At 36.3% G+C, this 21,549-nt stretch overlaps 1 protein-coding gene across 1 annotated transcript in view; it reads right to left on the bottom strand.

Moving 5' to 3' along the window:
• The window catches only part of LOC148956562 (leech-derived tryptase inhibitor C-like), a 35,615-nt gene extending 16,676 nt beyond the window's left edge, over positions 1–18,939 (bottom strand). Inside the window, exons 1-2 of the mRNA XM_089085962.1 lie at positions 18,827–18,939; positions 8,883–9,023 (exon numbers count right to left, since the gene is read on the bottom strand). Coding sequence (XP_088942088.1) covers positions 8,883–9,023; positions 18,827–18,878 — 193 coding nt within the window. The 5' untranslated portion in view covers positions 18,879–18,939. The remainder of the gene's footprint in view (positions 1–8,882; positions 9,024–18,826) is intronic.
• Between the last annotated feature and the right edge of the window lie 2,610 nt (positions 18,940–21,549).

The raw sequence follows: 21,549 nt of genomic DNA, 5'->3' as shown, positions 1-21,549 counted from the left end.
GGCGTATGTTGAACAAAGTTTTTTTTACCTTGAGAAGATTGAAAACAAGGCTAAGAAATAAAATGACGGAGGAGAGATTCGACAGACTTGCCTTTCTTGATTTTCACCGTGATATTGTCATATGTGTAGAAAGCATTATTGATAGTGTTGCTAATAGTGGAAATAGGAGGCGAGATTTCGTTATACAACACTGATGGTGTTTCTATAAATGTAGTTTTGTGGATAGCTTTAAAGAACTGGCTGCTGAATGACAAATGGAAGCAGAGGCATGCCGCTTTCAATATCAGTAAGTATGTTAGGCTTAATTTAGAATGGGAATTTTTTCGCACCTAGCCCCCCCCCCTCCTAATATTCCGGATCCTCTACTGTGCATAATAAAATATATATTTTTATAATAATATCAATAGAAAGAGATAGAGATAGAGATAACGATTTTATTTTCAAACGCCATAAAAACGTTCATGCCGATCAGCGACATTTTTTGTCATAATAAGACACTAAACATATAAAACATACGATAATCACAGCTATAGTCATCATCATGCAGAAATATACATTGATTCGAAATATCACAGATTCAAACTAAACAGAGTCCAGTTTAAGAAGAATAATGAACTAAAGAAAATAAAAATATACAATTATTGAGGAGTGGGTGCAGAATTAATAATCTTGACGAACGAGGGAACAGAACTACTTGCGTACCGCATATGCCGCACTGGTACCGGCTGATTTTTTGTTACCGGTTGAGCTACATTTCGTGGGAGCCTTTGGCGCGAAGGGAGATGCTCAGGGGGGACGATTCCACGAAGCCGCGGATTTTCCAAAATATCGACACCAAATTTAAAACATAATTCATCACGGCGTATCGATAGAGCTTTAAGTGAAAATAGTTTCAAAAGGGAGCAATACGGGACTTTGGGAGATTTTGACACTACCAGATGAGCTCGGTATTGGATCCTTTCCAGGTCGTTCCTCTGGTCCGAAGCCAGGCCGTAATGCCAAACGGGACAAGCATATTCTACAAGCGGTCTGACAAATGTAAGAAAAATACGCAATAGCTGAGGGGTTGGGACACCAGGACGAGCAAGGAGTTTTAAAGAAAGGATACCCAGGTTTGCCCGTTTGAGCATCTCCTGTGTCTGTTTTTCCCACTTCAGGTCGGTCATGTGTGAGATATATTCCCAAGAGTTTGATATCCATGATGCCTGGAACAAAAGATCTAACACCTCATTCTCGACAATGATCGTCCTCTAACAATCTGTTCTTATTTGCACGCCGTCTTTGTTGCATATATGAAGTCGAACTTTGGTATCCTTAAAGGCATTGGAAGTCAATAATAGGTATACCTATTTGAAAAAGATGCCAACCCTTCATCGCGGAAAACGATCATGGTATAAAAAGAAATTATAAAAAATCGATTAACTTTGTAGCCATTTGAACTTTGTCCCTTTTTATCGTGGGCATCATTACGGGTTAAAATTTATAACATCATCCTATAGGGGCTGATTAGTGCTGTATATATTTCCCTGAATTTTCAAAATTATATTGCTGCAGCTACTCTTAAAGTGCTAAGGACTCTGATCCTTAAATAAAAACAGAAAATAGAATCCGATTCTTTAAATTAGCTATGTGGAAACTTATAGGACCTTATACACGTCTTTAAAATAAAGAAAATTTGGAAACTCATTTAACGAAAAAGATCTAAATATGCAGTTATGTATTTTTACGCTTAGCGGGCACCAAGTTTGGAAATAAGGAACATGTTGAAAAAATCTGCCAAAAATGCACGAAACAAATATACCATTACGGAGCACTAGAAACTTCATATTTCCTGATTTCTATTGCGAAAGACAAAAACTGCCACAAATCTAAGCTATGCATCAATATGGTTATTATTGAGATTATTCAAGATTAAACGCTACAAATAATTAGTTAATGAACCTACCTACAAAAGCATCTTTTTAAAAAGACCAGTTGGGTTATCCCATTCTGCTATATTTATGCCTTTAGTTGACTATTGATGTATCAATAGATTCCTTTTTTTCTTCTGGTTCAAAAATAATTACTTTTATTACTTAATTTTTACACATTTTCATTAGTCTCTATTTGTCCATATGCCACTATGTAGTTTTAACACTTAACGGGTGCCGAATTTGAAAATAAGGAACGTGTGTTGAAAATAAGCAGAAAATGAGCGAAAAAAATATCTCCATGGAGCTCTAGAATGTGTAACTTTCCTGATTGCTGTGGTAAAGGAAAAAATCCTGGCTTTAATCAGCAGTAAATTGAATAGAAAAAAAATAATACAATGATTAAAATTACATAAGGATATAACCCTAGCATCTTGTTTTCGAATAAAAAATTATAAGAACTGTTTACCTCATTGAACAGCTAAAAATCTAAGCTATGCATTATTATGTTTGTTATTAAAATTGACTTACTTACTTGACTTGCTTAATGGCATGTATTTTTAGAAATACCAACTTGCTACCCTATTGTTTTTCTTTTATATTGACCCCTTTAGTTTGCTCTTAACAAATCAGTAGAATCCTTATCTTCTTCTGGTTCCGAAAAAAATTCCCTTTTGTTACTTATTTTTTTTTTTTTTTTAATGTTCCCACTATCCTATATTTCTTTAATGGTGAACGGTTGTAGCGCCCTATTGATTGGTGTAATACTCGACTATTAGTTAAAGGTAAATCAGGGGTTATAATCGCTTGGTTCGGGTTTTGGTGTATACAGGGTAAATTTTTACTTCTTTCTTTTCACGACTCAGTGTGGCAGCAAAAAGAAACTTGGCACAACGAAAAAATCATAAAAACCAAAAGACAAGTCGTAAGAAATCCTTGTTTTCAGGTATGAATAGACCTAAGATAGAGCCAGAGGGCAAAAAATGTTTTAATTTTGATGTCCTTGCCAAGGGCGCCCGCATAAAATTTTCCAGGGGGGGGCAGATACCAGAATAGCGGAGATAAAATAAAACTGAAATAAAATTCTCAAATTTGGAAAGCCTTTTTTTCACGGGGGTATTTTCCGGGGTGGGGGGGCAGGGAGGTATTTTCCGTGGGGGTGTTTTCCACGGGGGTATTTTCCTCGGGAGGGGGGGTATTTTTCAAGGGGGTAATCGCCGGAGGGGGGGTAAACGCCGGTCACCAGACTGATAATAATACCTTTAGACTGATCATATTTCAAACAGTGAGGGGTACAAAAGTGTGGTTCTATACCGGTACAGAGAAACCAAGAGTTTTACTATAAAAAAAAGAATGGTTACTATTTTACTAATATTTTTACTAATGAATATTAATTTTACTGTTCAATTTAAGCCATTTATTTGTGATTTATTTATAATTATTTGTTGATTAATTATTAATTATTTGTTTATTTATTAAAGGATCAATATTATTAATTCACAAATTCTGGTATCTTGACTAAATTCCCGTTCAGGGTTAAGCTATAAGTTAAGTTTCATTATTATGAAGGAAAAGGAAGCAAAATTCCTAATTGGATAAAACCTTATAAGATACAACCAATGGAATAGACACAGGATGATCATTATAGACTTAAGCAAAATTAGAATCTTACCCCTTAACAAGGATTATATTTAAAAAATTAACGAAAATAATAAAAAAATAGACTTACGGTTTCAGCTTGACAAAATATGAGCAAAAACAAAGACCAAATTGACTCCTGGTAGGGCACGACACTGTATACATATAAAACTTTCTTTGTTTATTAATTCCAAAATGCGGTAAGCTTTATCAAGCTTGTCGCACTATTGCTAGGGCATAAGAATGCCCTTGAGAGTATTTACCCTACACCCTAAATCAGGTTCCGGTTTCCGTCTCTTTTAGATAGACAAATAATGACCTATATTGAGTTAATCTAAGATCTAAGGATTAAATTCTGAGTTGATTTTAAATAAGTTTCATATTAGTACAAAAATAAGAAATTCTTTTTCTTTGATTAGTTGTTACACTTCTGTTTTCTTCCTACTCTGGTCTAAATTCCGGGTGGGGGCATGGACCCCCTGCCCTCCCCCCCCTGCGGGTGCCCAAGGTCCTTGGTACTTTCAATAATGCATTATTTTGTCGGCTGTCATTTATAAGTTGATAATCATGTGACATTTTCAATACACACAGATAATACAGCTCAAGAAAATGTAAATATTTACGTAACAATACTCAGTAAAAATTTCATCATTGATTAAATAATTTGGAATGTAAAAGCATTCTAATCTAGCTACTTTTGATCAGTGAAGATATTCACTAAATGAATTTACTTTCGGCACGGATCACAACATGTAGACTTCACATTAAGTATTGCGCAGGTGTGCACGTCCTTTGAAAGTTGGTGACACTTATAATGGGGTTTGGGAGGCTCCTGCCCCTCTACACGCATGTAGACTTTACCATTCTTCCCAGAATATACTTTCGGAGCTATATTTAGGCATTGAAAATGGCCCGCTATACATTTATGTTACCTTTTTGTAAAAACTTGAATTTGTCACAGTTAAATACGTGCATTATCTCCTTTATTAGCTCCTCTTTTGTAAATCAAATAACTACGTAATTAGAAAATATTTTTCTTTGCCTAACTTTGTCAAAAAACTAATCCTGTTTCATTAAACGTTCAATAAAGACAGACTACACTCAGGGGTGTGAATGCGGCCCGCCAGTCTCATTTGTGTAAACCTCTTGCACCGCTATTTTGGCCATCTGTCTCAAATTTGAACCACTGGAAGGTTGGCATTGTGATTCTAATCGAGAAAGAGTGGTTTTCATTGACTATGAGTGATGTTTTGACTAAAGGTATAAAATACTGCTTCCCCGTTCAATAGCTTTACGTTTGTGGAAAACACCTCTGATTAGTTGAAAGTGATGTTATGTGATAAATTTCATGCAATCGAAGACCCATTCCACGCTACTGTTGGTTGAAATTTCGGACAGACGGTGCAATTTTTATTATCCAACATGCATACGCACTGATCTAAGATAGCAATGTTGGGCGGTTACATTTTTGAAATGGCGTGACGCATATGGACCAAATTTGCCATCCTGATACTGACGGCTGGTGCTGAGCGGCGAAGAAGGGAGCAGCGAAATAAAAAACAAGAGAATTATCTTCGATTTTTTGCGCGGTAAATATACTTCGGAATTGATTCAAAGTATTCACGGAAAGGTTTTAAGAATAAGCTTTCAGATCAGAACACAATGATGGAAGTACAACACTTCAAAAATACAATAAGAAAATATCCACTTACAAAGACAAACAAAATTTCAATTTTTCTCAATATTTAGAATGTATAATTTTTTGCCCTTTCATTAAGTCACCCAATATGGAAATTTGCCATTTAACACAAGATGCAGCCCGTTGGTAGCCTTTGGGGGAGCAGGTCTTCCCTTTATATATATATATAGGGCTCGTGTGCTACAACTGGGTATCCCCTTCCCCCCCCCCCACCCCCGAACAACCCCTCCTGGAAAATTCTTATCAGATTTAAGATTGGGTAGCCAAAGGGAAAATAAGATAAATAAAAATATTGAAGAAAAGTAGATAATTGCACATCAGCTATTATGAAGCCGGCATGGTGGGTCATTGCGTAGACGGGGGGGTGCCAGATACCTAAAAGAGTATATTTTAATATCAGAATTGTCTAAAGCTCCCTGAGCCTTCAGATAAATGTAGGAAGGAGTATGGGAAAGGGGGATTAAGAATTAACTTTTCATCATCCTTAATTTAGACTAAGCCTGTTAGGGGGTGACATCTCCCTTCTTAATTGCAGAAAAATGATTCCGGAATTTATTTTAGACCTTTCTAATGTTTACTATACTCATTTAACTAATTTAATTTGCTTGCTATTTCATAAAATTATATGCAATGATATATGTGTGCATCAACTAGTATGAATGAGGGGTGTTGGATTATTTTGTAGGCGTGTGGCACAGACACCTCAGAGAGTACATATTAATGCCAAAACATCCTAACTCTCATTGATCTCTCAGATAAATACATAATTAGCTCTAGGGGAGGATGAGGTAGGAATTGTTATTTAATCCCTCTTGATTCCCGTGAGTATTTTTGGTTACGCCATTATTATTGGCTGACCTGTGCAGCTTCGTCACTGAGCGGCTGGCCATCCAGAGAGACAACAGATGCAACCGAGGGGGCTATGTCGCCTGTTAGATCACGAAGATGCTTATAGAGACTGCCAACGTGACCTTTCTTGGCTTCACCCTCTAGCTCATGTGCCTTCCTTTCCACGAACAGCTTCTTGTCTCGCTGTATCAGTTTGTTGCGGACACCATTCAGGCTTCTATAGGTTGGCATGTCACCGAGTAGCCTCGCCTTGCGTCTCTGCTCTATGACGTCAAGCGTATCCGATTGAATCCAGGCTTTTTTAGCGCGCTTTTTCCGTCCGACATTTGCTGTCGCTGATTACAGGACATTCTTTTTGAACGAGAGCCATGCATCCTCACAACTTTCAAATGGAAGGAGTGCGTCGAAGCGGTTCGAAACATCAATGACATATTTCAACCGTATATTCTGATCGTAGAGGCGAGAGACATCGATCTTGACTGGTCTTGGTTCTGAGCGATGGGCTTTGAGCCTTAGTCGCATGTTGGCGACGACTAGGCGATGTTCAGTGTTGCCAATCTCAGCTGCCCTATACGTCCTGCAGTTACTGATCGAAGACCTCCATCTTTGTGACACGATGATGTAGTCGATCATTTTTTTGTATGGCCGTCGTTGCTGTACGATGTATATTTGTGAATGTCCTTCCTTGCAAACATGGTATTCGTAATCACAAGGTTATGCATGCTGCAGAGTTGTAGAAGCCTTAGACCATTGTCATTTAGGGAATCCGGAGTAACTGGTCCAATGACTTGTCGCCATAAGTTGTGGTCTTATTATTGGAGGTAGTGGAGAGGGGTAGTGGTGCTCCCTCCATCAGGACAATACATTTATATGTAGCATAAAATATTGCACTCATAAGTCGACTGAGCAGCATGAACCTCGTCAGAAAATTTCTAGGTGTGTAGGGGTAAGAAAATTTGACAAGAAGCCTTATTTTCCGCAATTTCAAATGAATGTTCCCTTTTCTTATTTATATGCAATGATTGAATGTATTTAAACATGTTTATACAATGCTATTAAGCATCAAGGAGCCCTAATGCAGTTTTCGCAAGGCTTCGGCCGCATAGAAGATCAAAAGTCACTTAAAATTTCAATTCAAATGAACAATAGCACTTTATTAAGATGACAGCATATTGAGCGTTTTGGTCATCATAGCTTCTAGAGCTGGACAGACGTTGCGTTTTTCAAGCTAAAAACGGTCATATTTATTAAGTACATGTGCAGAATAAAGCCAGTTTTCGAAATAACATTTTTTTTGTGGTTGACGCTAATTTGGGGTGTTTTGTAGGCATGTTTTTAAGTTTGAAGATATTCCCAGAGTATAGAAATATTTTCAGTGTATGATTTTTGGAAGTACTTTCTAGATTATACGATATGCTGCTTGATGGGTTTGCCAGACAAATTTTCTTCGTTGGCTGTCCATGTTTTTAACATTTAAAATAATTTGACAAGAATATGCTATCTTTTCCGTGAATCATTCGCATGTCTACGCTTTTAGAACGCTATGTGTCGTTAATCCCTTAAAACGAAGTTTTCCTGTGATTCCACAAAATAAGGTACTGCCTGAGGTGCAATCTCATTTAGTTTTGCAACCAATCATTTGTATTCTCTATTCGATTTCTTAATCGAGTAACGAATACATTTTCTACCTGAGTTCCTAATATCGCAATTCATACTTCGGAAGAACAGAGTATTATTCGTTTACACAAACATAGATCATGGAATCTTAGGTATTTTAAAAGTTAAAATTGGGGAGGGGGGAGTAAACTATGACTATATTCTTCCAAATGTGTTGCTTCTATCATAAGTAGCTCATGAAAGCCACTGCGTATGCCACACAGTTCTGGCACTTGTGGCAGAGTCCCTGAAACACTTGGCACGCTTTCACCACGCTTGGTACGTACCACCTGGTATGTGGGATCTCTGAAACTGGTTGACCCGTTGCATGCTACTGCAGCCCATGTGTCATGTATGCCTAATTAACTGTATTTTGTTTCTGTTTTGCAGCGGTAGGCCTACCTTTGTAATACGAATATGTATTAGGAAAATGTTAAACAAGAAAACTCTAGCCTCTCTAGTAACAAATAAGAGAATGCTCTCAGTCTTAAAAAGTACAAATTATCTTTTGAGGGACGGGCTGCCGTTTCACAAGATCTTTAATTGATAATAAAGTTGTGTAATTAACTTTTTATTGAAAACTTTTAGACCTTCCGGTTCGTCTACTTTGTTGCGTTGTAGTTTGTTGTACAGTGTAGTGTTTTGCTATACAATCAAACTTTTTGTTAGTTTGTTTAAGAACTCGTGATTTATTAGAGTGTTAAAAGCAGAGTTAAAGGAAGGGTATTCCCTATTACGTGACGGGCTTTACTTGATTGCGTCTGACACCGCAACCATGATGTAATTACTAAAAGCTTAAAATTTAAATACCAGCGCTGCCTGTCTTGGGATAAACGTTTCTTTTTTTAAAATTAAATAAAAAGTGTAGAACATTTTACGCCATATGAAAATTACGAACAAAATAAATTCAAAGCACATGAGGATTTCTAAGACTTTGAGATTTCTGTTTCCTTTCGTGTTTCTATTTTAGGAACGTTAAGCTCTTCCATTACCGTTATCAAATTGTTCCATTTCCTTTTTCCAATTTATTCCTACAATTAAAAAATGCTAAATTCATAGGAAGTCAATCGTCAGTCGTGGAGAAAGGCTATAAGTGTAATTAAACATAATAAGAACTATGCATATTTTACCTGGTGCTCCTTTGTCTGCCCTTTCTATGTTGACACATCTAAGAACTCCAGGATTATCGTAGGTCTTGCCGTCTGAACCGCAAATTGGCTTGTACATTCGGTTGGCAATGCAAGGTCTTTTTCCGTTTATTGGTCTGATGGCTAAAAAAAGAAGACGATACTTTTCCTTCAACGTTTTCTGGGTAATACATTTGGTTCTATTTTAACTTTTATTTCTTAGAGAGTTAGACAGGTTTTCTTTTAGTTGCCTCACGTCCATTTAATATTACTTGACTCTACAGTGAGCTTGAAATCTCGCTAACTAGCCGCATTAGCAATATGACTGTCTTTGCCTTGAAAATTTGAATGTTGTATTTACTTTTTTTATTTAACCAGCAAAAGAAAAATCTTTGCTAAACAGCTTAAGTTTTCTTTTATAAATTACCATTTTTAAAGAGATTTTTCCTCAATGAAAAAAAAGGACAACATCAAAGTTTAAAGCGAGCAAAATAATAAGAGACAAAGAAAGAGTTTAATTAAAATAAATCAGTCGTTTAATTAATTTAATTAAGTCGTTTAATTAAAGTTTTGACGGGCGACTCAGGATTTCGATTCTTGTTGAGAGAAGAGCACCACCAAGTACTGAAAACCATGTTGTGACCAAGATGGGCCCAGGATTGCACAAAGCCTCCATTCATGGAGGTCCCAGGGACTTCTTGCTGTCCGGCTCTAAGCCGGCTTAAGCACTTCGGTGTAGACTTGAGAAGATATTTGATCCCCGTCCTGCACTGGTATCCGGTATCATTGCTTTTCCTGAGGCGAAAATAATTTCAATGATTTAAAGAACATGAAAATTGGAACTTAGAATGTTACGACGTTAAAAAATTACTATCGTATCGACATTTTGACTGACGAACTCAGACGATTCGAACTGGATTTATTAGGAGTTTCAGAAACTCTTATCCCAGGGGTAGGAAGCATTATTTTAGGTGATATAGAATTTGTTTACTCAGGCAGGAAGGATGGGGTACATAGACAGGGAGTATGGCTAATGATGAATAAGGAAGCTGCTAAGTATTGTTTAGGCTGGGAGGGTATTAATAATCGAATACTAATTGCTCATTTTATTACTAAAAAGTTCATGTTATCAGTTATAGTAGTATACGCCCCTGTAGCACCGACTGACGGAGATACTAGTGACTCAGATGGATTTTGCTTACAGTTACAGGAGCAAATAGACAGGGTCCCAGCTAGAAATATGATGCTATTACTGGGAGACTTTAACGCCCAGGGCGGTAGAAACAGGGATGGCTAGTATCCTAGCCTAGGTAAATTTGGTGTAGGAAGAGAAAACAGTAATGGATACAGACTTTTGTAATTTTATAGGTATACCAATCTAGTTATAATCAATACGGTGTTTGATCATAAGTTAACATGGTATTCACGTTATGGCAAAACAGCAAACCTTATTGATTATGCTATAGTAGACCGAAGACTGACATGATCAATACAAGATACTAGGGTATATAGGAGTGCCGTTATTGATGTTAAAAGTGAATATCACCATCTAGTAGTGTCAAGGGTTAATTTTTAAAGCTGAAATATCGGAAGGGTAACTATCCCCCGGGAAGTTATGATGTTGGTAGACTCCAGGATGAGAATTTAAGAGAAACTTTCCAGGAACAGTTGAATATTAAACTTGAGAGTTTGAAATTTGATAATGTGGAAGATGGTTGGAATAATTTTAGAAAAATAATTTGTGAAGTTGCTGAAGGTGTCTTAGGGGAGAAAGCTAGAACTGCAGCTAATAATATTAGTGAAAAAGCTTTATGTTTAATAGAAAGGAGAAAGGGCTTACTAGTACAAGAATTATCTGAGTGATAGATAATATGAAAACAAAAGGAATGTAAAGAAAGTGAAGAAAGCATTAAAATATGAACTAAGGAGGTGTGAAGGTGGAGGTATACCAATCTAGTTATAATCAATACGGTGTTTGATCATAAAATGGCTCATAAGTTAACATGGTATTCACGTTATGGTAAAACAATAAACCTTATTGATTATGCTATAGTAGACCGAAGACTGACATGATCAATACAAGATACTAAGGTATATAGGAGTGCCGTTATTGATGTTAAAAGTGAATTTCACCATCTAGTAGTGTCAAGGGTTAATTTTTAAAGCTGAAATATCGGAAGGGTAACTATCCCCCGGGAAGTTATGATTTTGGTAGACTCCAGGATGAGAATTTAAGAGAAACTTTCCAGGAACAGTTGAATATTAAACTTGAGAGTTTGAAATTTGATAATGTGGAAGATGGTTGGAATAATTTTAGAAAAATAATTTGTGAAGTTGCTGAAGGTGTCTTAGGGGAGAAAGCTAGAACTGCAGCTAATAATATTAGTGAAAAAGCTTTATGTTTAATAGAAAGGAGAAAGGGCTTACTAGTACAAGAATTATCTGAGTGATAGATCATATGAAAACAAAAGGAATGTGAAGAAAGTGAAGAAAGCATTAAAATATGAACTAAGGAGGTGTGAAGGTGGAGGTATAACAATCTAGTTATAATCAATACGGTGTTTGATCATAAAATGGCTCATAAGTTAACATGGTATTCACGTTATGGTAAAACAGTAAACCTTATTGATTATGCTATAGTAGACCGAAGACTGACATGATCAATACAAGATACTAAGGTATATAGGAGTGCCATTATTGATGTTAAAAGTGAATTTCACCATCTAGTAGTGTCAAGAGTTAATTTTTAAAGCTGAAATATCGGAAGGGTAACTATCCCCAGGGAAGTTATGATGTTGGTAGACTCCAGGATGAGAATTTAAGAGAAAATTTCCAGGAACAGTTGAATATTAAACTTGAGAGTTTGAAATTTGATAATGTGGAAGATGGTTGGAATAATTTTAGAAAAATAATCTGTGAAGTTGCTGAAGGTGTCTTAGGGAAGAAAGCTAGAACTGCAGCTAATAATATTAGTGAAAAAGCTTTATGTTTAATAGAAAGTAGAAAAGGCTTACTAGTACAAGAAATCCGGACTTGGCCCAGTTAAAGATAGGAGTGGGGCCGCAATTAGCGATAAGGAAAAAAACTAAAGAGAGATGGACCGAACATCTTGAGAATTATTTTAAACGAGATAGAGTTGCAGGAAAAGATATAGAGGAAAATGAAACAGTTTATGATACCTTGGATGTGAAGGACCATTTTTCTCATAAGGAAGAACTAGTGATGGTAGTAAGAGAATTAAAAAATAATTAGGCCCTAGGGGCTGATAGTGCGGTAAAAGAGTTTCTTAAATATGGTAGCTCGGAGTTTAGAAATAAGCTACTGAAGATTATGAATATGATTTTTATAAAAAGGTGAAGTACCTAACGGTTTTAGGAAAACCTTAATTAAAACACTTTATAAGAAAGGTGATAAAAGTGAGTGTGGTAATTATCGAGGCATTAGTCTGGTCTCTGTAGGTAGTAAATTACATAGTAATATGATACTTTTTAGACTGAGAGATGCCGTTTACAAAGTTTTAAGAGAAGAACTGTGCGGTTTTAGAAAAGGTAGAGGATGTGTCGACCAAATTTTTACTCTTAGGCTAATAATTGAGAAGTGCCTGAGTTTTCAAACACCTTTGGCGCTCAGTTTTATAGATTATGAGCAAGCGTTCGATTCTGTTGATAGAAGGGCTTTAGTAAAGGTTTTATCCTTGTATGGTATACCAGACAAATACATTAAAGTGATTAGTGCTATGTAAGAGAAAAACACTGCTGCGGTTAAGGTAGGAAGTGAGGTTAGCAGTTGGTTTTGTATTAAATCAGGAGCTAAGCAGGGTTGTGTTCTATCCCCCTTTAATGGATTATTTTGATGGACTTTGTCTTAAGGAGCACATGAACGGCAATGGGAGACTACGGAATCAAATAGGGAGGAAAAAGTCTCCTGGACTTAGATTATGCTGATGATTTAAGCATCCTAGGTGAAAGTGCGAGCAAAATGAATGAAGTTTTAGAGGTTTTGCGAGTACAGGGGGCTAGAATAGGTTTGAAATCTAATGTTAAGAAGACTAAGTTACTAAGGCTAGGAATAAGTGAAGATGAAAAGGTGACGTTAGGTAATGAAAAGATTGATCAGGTTGGCAGCTTCACTTACCTTGGTAGTTGAAAAATCAATAAAATTTATGTTTGCGTTTCTTCAACTTTTAGAAAAAAAACAGGCTCACATGTTTCTGAATTTGGAAAAATTCTATTCACCTGTTTCTGACGTTTGATAAGAAAACCCTGAAAGTTCCGTTCATGTGTGTCTGATTTTTTTTTAGAAAATCACGTTCTTCTGACTCTTTAAAAAGCCCCCCGTCTCGTGTCTGACTCTTGATAGAAAAAACTTTGTTCGAATATTTTCTAGAAATATTGAAAAAAATACAGTTTACATGCCTCAGATTCTGGTAAAAATTCGTGAAAATTTATGTTCATGTGTCTCTTACTCTTGAAAAACCTGTAATTCACTTGTCTCTGTTTCTTAAAAATCCTGCTCATGCCTCACTACCCCTCAAAAAATATCCTTTATAATTCTTTGACTATTAAAAAATTAAAAATTCGTTTTATATGTTTCTTTTAACTTATAAATAAGTTCCCGTTCTTGTTTCTCCAACTTTGGCGAAGAAAACTATAAAAATTCTTATTGTGTCAGACTTTTGAGAAAAAACACTCACCAGCTTCTGAATCTTGATAGATCTCAGTTTATATGTCTTTAACTGTAAAAAAAACTGGTTCGCACTTTTCCGTCTTTAGAGAAAATCCAACTCACGTTTGTCCAATTGTTGAAAACTCGTCGATGGGTCTTTACCTTTTGAAAATCCCATTGACATGTCATTAACTTTGTGTGTCCATGAAGAAATTCTATTCTTGTGTTTTCAATTTTCATAAAAAACGGTTCACATGTTTCTGACTTTTGTAAAATATTATCCACCTATTTGACTTTGGTAAGAAGAACTGAAAATCCTTTTTTTCAACTTCTGACGAAACTCTGGCTCATATATTTCTGACTTTAAATAATTCCCGTTCACATATCTCTGACTTTAGAAAAATGTCGTTCACCTGGCTTTGACCTCGAAAAAAAGCATCATTATTGTGCCTTTGACTTTTGAAAAAAATCTGTTTTCGATGTTTCTTTTAACTTATGAGATAAGTTAAAAGAGTTTTTGTTTCTGTAACATCGCTAAAAACCGTAAAAATGATGTTTATGCGTCTGACTTTTGAAAAAACTTCCCGTTCACCTGGCTCTGAACCTTGATAAATCCCAATTTATATGCCTCTAACTTTGAAGAAGAAGAATCTGGTTCGCACATTTCTGTCTGGAGAAAAGCCTTTTCATGTGTTGCCAATTGTTGAAAAATCTTGTTGATGCCTCTCTAGCTGTTGAAAATCTCATCTCTCATCTCATTAAATATCATTGAGTTTTGAGTTTCCTGAAGAAATTGTGTTTGTATTTTTCTCTACTTTTGAATAAATGAAAAATCTGTTTAACATATTTCTGACTTTTGAAAATAAATCCTGTTCTTGTTTCTATGACGTTGGTAAAAACTCTTGAAAATCCTATTTGGGTGTCTGACATTTTAAAAAATCCCATTCACCAGTCTTTTACTTTTGTAAAATCTAAATTCATGTGTCTATAATTCTACATAAATCCAGTTTGCACGTTTAGGACTTTGAAAAAAATCTCATTCCCAGGTGTTTGACTTTTGAGTGTCCTGAATAAGTTCTGTTTGTGTTTTTCAACCTAATAAATATGGTTCACATGTTTCTGACTTTGGAGAAATGTCGTTCACCTGTCTCTGACTTTGAAAAAAAACTGAAAATTCCATTCATGTACCTATAACTCCAAAAACTCTCCAAAATATTGTATTGAAACAACGTTACACTAAATATTACACATTATTAATGTCATTGAATAGCTTGGGACATTTTGAATTTGTTCGATAAAATAATTCATCATGTTTTCTCTTGACAGTGTAGTTTTTCTCGTCTCTTAGTTCGTATCCAGTTGAATAATCATTGATTAATTTTGGCTATACATAATTTTTAGTGCGGTTTCATCGACAGGCTGAATATGCGTTTTGTCGTTTTTATTATTATGTTTATAGACTGTGTCTATTGGTACACGATCAATGGTATTAATAATATTCACACGCACTTTGCTTTACATCAATTCGTCTTTAGGTTTCTTACTGATATTATCTGACAATGCCATTTTTATTTTACTTGGAATTTCATTGTCTATTACTACTTTATTTTTACATAGGTAGCAGTTTCGATATGTAGATAAAATATGGCATATGATACCGTTACAGTGGTTTGTCTTTCTTCTTCTTATCTTCTTTGTAATACTAATGCTAGAATAATGATGATAACATTTATTAATTGAAAACGTGTTACCACAAGCACTAGCAAGAAGCTTGACCTTACCATCAACTGTTAGTCTTATACTTGCATTCACTTTGAGCTCCAGCTCCTCTGTAAATTCTATTCCCTCATATCCACAATTATGGCATTTTAATTTCGTCAGCACTCTAAAGACATTTAAGTCCCCACTTTTATAGCAACGTTTGTATATATTTCCTGTGATGTCACCATTAATACTTGTTTCTTATTTTAAATATTTGACTTCAGTCAACGCTAAGATAGCTCTATCATAAAGACACATTTTTTTGAAATATTTCATCTTTACTTTCACAATGACTTAAATATGTTTATTCTACCAGTGTACTATTAGCACTGTTCGAAAATATCCAATAGGTTAACTAGAGTCCTTGGTTAAGAGTATTCTTTTATCTCGAGTATCCACTTAAGGGGTTCGCCTATTGGTTCCATAGGTAAAGAGGAGAGGGAAATAAAAGTGGTTCGGGAAGATCAATGTCATAATTACACTTGACTTACTTTGACTTATGTCTCCGGCCGGGCGCTGCTCGGCGTAGAGAGTGACGTCTGCCTCCTCCATCCACTTCGGTCCATGGCAAGCGTTTGCACATCACTCAACCTGATATTTGCCATCGTCAGGAACTCGGACAGGCTGTCAGACAATCGTTTTTCGGTCGGCCGCGAGGTCGCTTCCAACCGGCTTTGACAGGGTCGAAGTCATGGATCGTTTTCGCAAGTATGTGTGGAGGCATTTGGAGTAGGTGTCCGAACCATCGTAATGTTCGCTCGGCTGCTCGGGTCAAAAACCGAGACTGCTTGGTGAGCTGCAGCAGCTTCTCATTGCTGACGAAGTCAAGCCATCGTAGACCTTCGATCCTCCTCAGGCTCTTTGACTGAAAGACATCAATTGCCTTGAGGATTGCGCCTGAAGCTTGCCACGTTTCAGCTCCATAGAGCATCAAAGAGCCGACGAGGGCGTTGAAAATCCGCAGCTTCGTTGTACGACTGATGTTTGGTTTTCGCCAGAGGTGACGGTTCAGTCTGCCCATGGCAGAAGACGCTTTGGATATTCTCGCTTGTAGTTCAGAAAGAAGCGAGCCATCTGAAGAAATAATAGAGCCCAGGCAGGGGAACCTTTGGACAACTTCAATACTAGTGGTGCTATCCAGGCTAACTGAAGGATTGGCAGCAGGCGAGATAGGGTCTATGGCCATAATTTTCGTTTTAGTCCAGTTTATCTGCAGTCCTACTTTTGCAGCCTCTTCTCGTAGGATTCGAAGCGCTTCCAGCAACTGCTCCATGGAGTCCGCCAGAATAGCCAAGTAATCGGTAAAATCAGCATCTGTAATGAAAGGATCTCCAAACTTGAGTCCAAAGCTGAAATGTAAGGTAGTCCTTATCAAAACGTAGTCTTCGATGACATTGAAGAGTTTTGGTGCCACTTCACTTCCTCGGCGCGCTCCTGTCGTCATTTGTAAGAACGGGCTCTGCCGGCCGTTCACTTGAACACAGCTCTCCGTCCCATGGTGTAGAGCTTTGAATAGTCTGCAGTATTTCTCAGGGAGGCCTTTCGATTCTAGAATCCGCCAAATTCTTTGAAATACGCAGTTCAATTCTTAGAAATAATTTACTTTCATACCACAAATGATGTCCCCTTGCTTAAAAAGTATATCTCAAGTAGCTTGTGGACCATGAACATTTCAGACTATTGTTGGAAATCGTACAATAATTCATGACTGGAGAGTTCTGATTCATTATGTTATCGATCATACTGAAGAATCTCGTGTGCAACGGACAACCTTTGAAATTGGTCATTTACATTCAACCCTTTTCCAAAGTAACAAGACTTCATAAGATTTTTTGTTTTTTCAGGGTCATTACCTTTAAACTGAATCTCACACTGATTATTACAAACAAACTAACATACAAAAAATATACTGTTCATCTTTAACAAAAAAATAAATAAATAAATCACGAGCAAAATGCACAGACTGTTTTATTTTGTGACTGAATTCTAAGTAAAAAAAACACTAAGTACAAAAAAGGCAGTACAAAAGGTGTTTTTCCAAAAAGAAAAAATCTCGAACAGCATACGCATACTATTTTCATTTCATATTTCAAAAATATCATGAACAAATTTTTTATTAGTAGGCTATACACAATGTTACTTAGACATGGAAAAAAAATTGAAGAAATTTGTAAGTAAAAAAAAGTCACAATGAATGCTAAAATAAAAAATCACTACTAGAATATATATACCATTTTTACTTCGTATTCCAAAAACATTGTAACCAAATTTCTTTCGTTATGTTTATACGCAATGTCTTTTTAAGACATGAAAAAAGAATTGAAAAAGTTTCTAAGTTCAAAAATGTCGCTACGAATGTTGTTTTTCTAAAACAAAAAAATCACGACTAGCATACTTATACCATTTAATTTCGCATTCTAATAATACTGCAGCCGATTTTTTTATGAGTATACGCAGTCTTTTTAAAACATGAAGAACAGTTGAAAAATTTCTAAGTTCTAAAAAAGGTTCAAAAAATTTTCAAGTTAAAAAACTGAGAAAAAAAACTAAGTTAAAAAATTAAGTAAAAAGAATAAGTTCAAAAAAGCTAATTAAAAGAAACTGAGTTAAGAATAATAAAAAAAGTTAAAGAAAATAAGTAAAACAAAATTAGTTAAAAAATCAAGTTAAAAAAGTAAGTAAAAAAACTAAGTTAAAAAAAACTAAGCTAATAAATAAGAAAAAAATAAGGAAAAATACCAAGTTAAAAATATAAAATACATTTAAAATTCTGCTGTACATCCACTCAGTGAAGGAAACTGGAATAACAAACGTCTGTACACTGCTTGATTGGTTGCGAATTGAAACTGGTTTTTGAATGTTTTAGCGGTCATCCATGCGTTGATGTATCTGGTTCGAATAAACCGGTTTACTTTATCCAAGTGCGCGCCATAAGAAAAAAGGGGTAGCGGACCTGTCACGTTTTTGATTGTTTGCAGGGTAAATCAGTACCTGGAATCCCCTTACTACTCGTTCCCCTTTCTGTTAATCCATATCTATGAAGACTGTGTTATAAATGGGTTATATGCCCGATTGGTGGTCCTTATTGATGGGACTTAGCATTTCATGTCCTTCAAAAGGCATACTTTTTTTTATCTTTCGACTGTTCCGGTTGAAATGGCTATCTTCAAGTATTAAGCAAATGCAATTTGGCGATAACAGTGGGTTCGGGAAACCAGGGCTATTAGGCTGCTTTTCGATCGGACTAGCGGTTCTATAAGCATATTAGAACTTTTAAATAGTAATTGACAGAGCGGTAACACATATTCCTGCGACTATGCGTTCTATGTGAGGAAGAATGGAGGGAAAAAAGACATGGGGCCTAAATTACACTATAGTATGCCAACTATATTGCGTTGACTACGGTAACATCCTTAGAGAATAAAAAAGGGGAGAAAACTTAAAAACCACAATTATAGGTACAAAATATGCGAAGAAAGAAATATCCGAAATAATGTAAGTGTCAAAAATCGAATTCCTACCTAGTAGCATGAAGACGACAAAAAAGAACGACAAGAACAACGAAAGTTTCATTTTTTCGCTCGCTGCAAGTGACAATTGGATAAAAACTGGCAAAGTTTCTTATTTTTCAAAGCTGATAAGCTACTGATATGAGGCTCTTTTTCTATTTGTTTAATGATTTTTTTCTATTAGTCATACTATCTTGTCAAAATATGACAATGAAAAAAAAAAGATCTTATGAAAAGCAAAGAGTAAATTTAGAAATTTAACAGAACAGATTTGAGCAATATGTTAAACATAAAACATAGATGTTAAACCTAAAACAGGCATAAATAACTATGAATGAAGAAAATTTAGCCATAAACAAACATAATTTACAATGAACAAAGAAGTCAAGGCTAATACCAACAGGAATTACCACAATTAAGGGTTTTGTTACCACTCTCAGTCTTCTTTCTAGTTCTGGTGCTGTTTTCGCTTTAATGAAAAAAATAATTGGACGATAAAATCTTCCAGCCACTGCACTTGCCAGAGATACCGATTGGAAGGAGGAAATGGACCCATAAAGATGGAAAATTGTCCCCCCCCGCTTTGTACTTTTGATAAAAAAAATCTTTAAAAATTACACAAATTTTGTTTTCTTGTGTGAATCATGGTATGAGAGTATTCTGCGGGGGGAATTTTGGAAGGGGGTAGGGTAAGCCTCCCCCTTCAAACTGTGGGGGAGGTAGTTCCTTCTAGAAAAACAGCTGGAGCTCCGTAATCAGGCCCATAAACCCTTGCCGCGTTCTCTACTTTCAGATGAAAATATCTCCCAGCAATTTTTCTCATACGAAAAAATCTGCTAACAAAAACCTCTTCTGCATGATTGCTAATGGTCGTTCAAACTAAACTAACCTTATCGGGTTATTTAGCACCTGGAGACAAACTCGTTGTAAATAGGAAAGCCTATGCCTCCCTTCACCCGAAAACTTCCTCCCGTAAAAAATTCCCTCAGAAAATTCCTCCCGTGGAAATTCCACCCCGCCCCCCCCCTTGGAAAATTGGCCATACGGAAAACACCCTCCCCTCTCTTCGGGAAATTCCCCCAGTGGACATTATCTCCCCCTCCCAACCCCAAAAATAAATTACTTCGTGGAAATTTCCTCCCGAGCAATTCTTCCCCCCTCCCAATAAGAAATTGCCCCACACGATAAATTGATCAGACACTGAGAAATAACAGCCTGGAACAGAAATATTCCCAGAAATCATGAGCGACTATATACAATTTTTTATGGACACCAACCCGCCCTCCCCCACCTCTGTCTAAGTATTAATTCTCTATTTATCTGTAGGCTTAATGAACTCGTCTCTCCAAGGGCTTAGTCCAAAATAAATAGTTATATGTGAATAATAAAACGATTGAAGTTGATTGGACTTGAGAGTTAGGAGAATTGTCATTACAATACCTCTTTTTTGGCATTTGCCCCTCTCTCTAGCTATAAAACAATCACAGAGCTTCTAATGTAGAGGTTTCAAGCTCTCATCTACAAATACTTGGAATTGTGCATTTTTTGTCAAAGAATGTCATGGATAAAAACAGCAGCAAGTAAAACAACAGGAGATTTACCTAAGACAGGGAAATTAGTCACCTTACATTGAAAGTTTCAACCTAAGACAATCAGCTCTGGGTGATGGGGGGATTGTCAACCCCAGAGACAAGTCTATTTGACCTTTGGACTATTTTGAAAAAAATTTATATAGAAATTTTAATGAGATGTATTTGGGATAAAAGCGCTTAGGGGAGGGGGGCTAGTTGCCCTCAGATAACTTTTGTTTCTTAAAAAGGGCACTAGAACTTCTGATTTCCAATTGAATGTGCCCGTTCTTAAGTTTATACGATCATCCCTTCCAAAAATGGGAACTAGAACTTATGATTTCCAGTCGAATGAGCTTTCTCCAAAGTTTATGCGACCGCCTTTTCCATAAAATATTAAATGTTAACAATGGATGAAATCTTATATGTTAAAAATGGGTAACTTGCACAGCTTACAACCATTGCCCCGAAATCTCTGGGGATTTTGCCAACCCCGATGGCATATTTTTTTGGCCTTTCGACTATTTTAAAGAAAATTGATATCTCAAAATTTTTATCGGATGGATTTGGGGAAAACAGGACGTTGAGGGGGGGGGGGTGGTGGTTTCCTTCAAATCACTTTTGACTCCTTAAAAAACCAATAGAATTCTAATTCTATTAAACTCAACTATTAAACCCGGTAAACTTAGTTGAGTTTAAAATTCTATTGAAGCCTTATGGCTCTTTACTATAGGCAACGCTCGCAATGCTAGAGCGTTGCCTCTGACTTAAAAAGGCGAGTAGAACGTTCAATATCCTTGCTAATGAACATCCGAAATTATCCAGGGGGAAGATGGGGGGGAATTATCAGAAGGGAATTTAAGGGGGGATTGTCTGTGGGGGATGGATTTTTTCGGCAGGATTTTCCGTGGGACGGGATATTTTCCGGGGAGAAACACTTACCACCGTAAACTGCCACGAAGATGGGTAATCAAAACAAATCGTGGGCGTAGCCAACGAAAAAGCAGGGAAGAAGCAGAACAGTTTCATAAATGATAAAAAGGGCAATCTTTTTTTTCTACAAATTCGTGCAACCACTATTGATCCCCCTCCAAACATTACTGACTGTATAAGCCCTAAACCAGGGTATCATTCAAAATAAGTTTTTTTTGTCAACATAGGGCCTTA

This window comes from Artemia sp. Qi Xiang Cuo, chromosome 1 (genome assembly GCF_049724085.1).
Source record: "Artemia sp. Qi Xiang Cuo chromosome 1, ASM4972408v1, whole genome shotgun sequence".
Taxonomy (NCBI): Eukaryota; Metazoa; Arthropoda; class Branchiopoda; order Anostraca; family Artemiidae; genus Artemia; species Artemia sp. Qi Xiang Cuo.
Note: the sequence above shows the minus strand (reverse complement) of the source record. Positions and strands in the feature narration are given on the sequence as shown.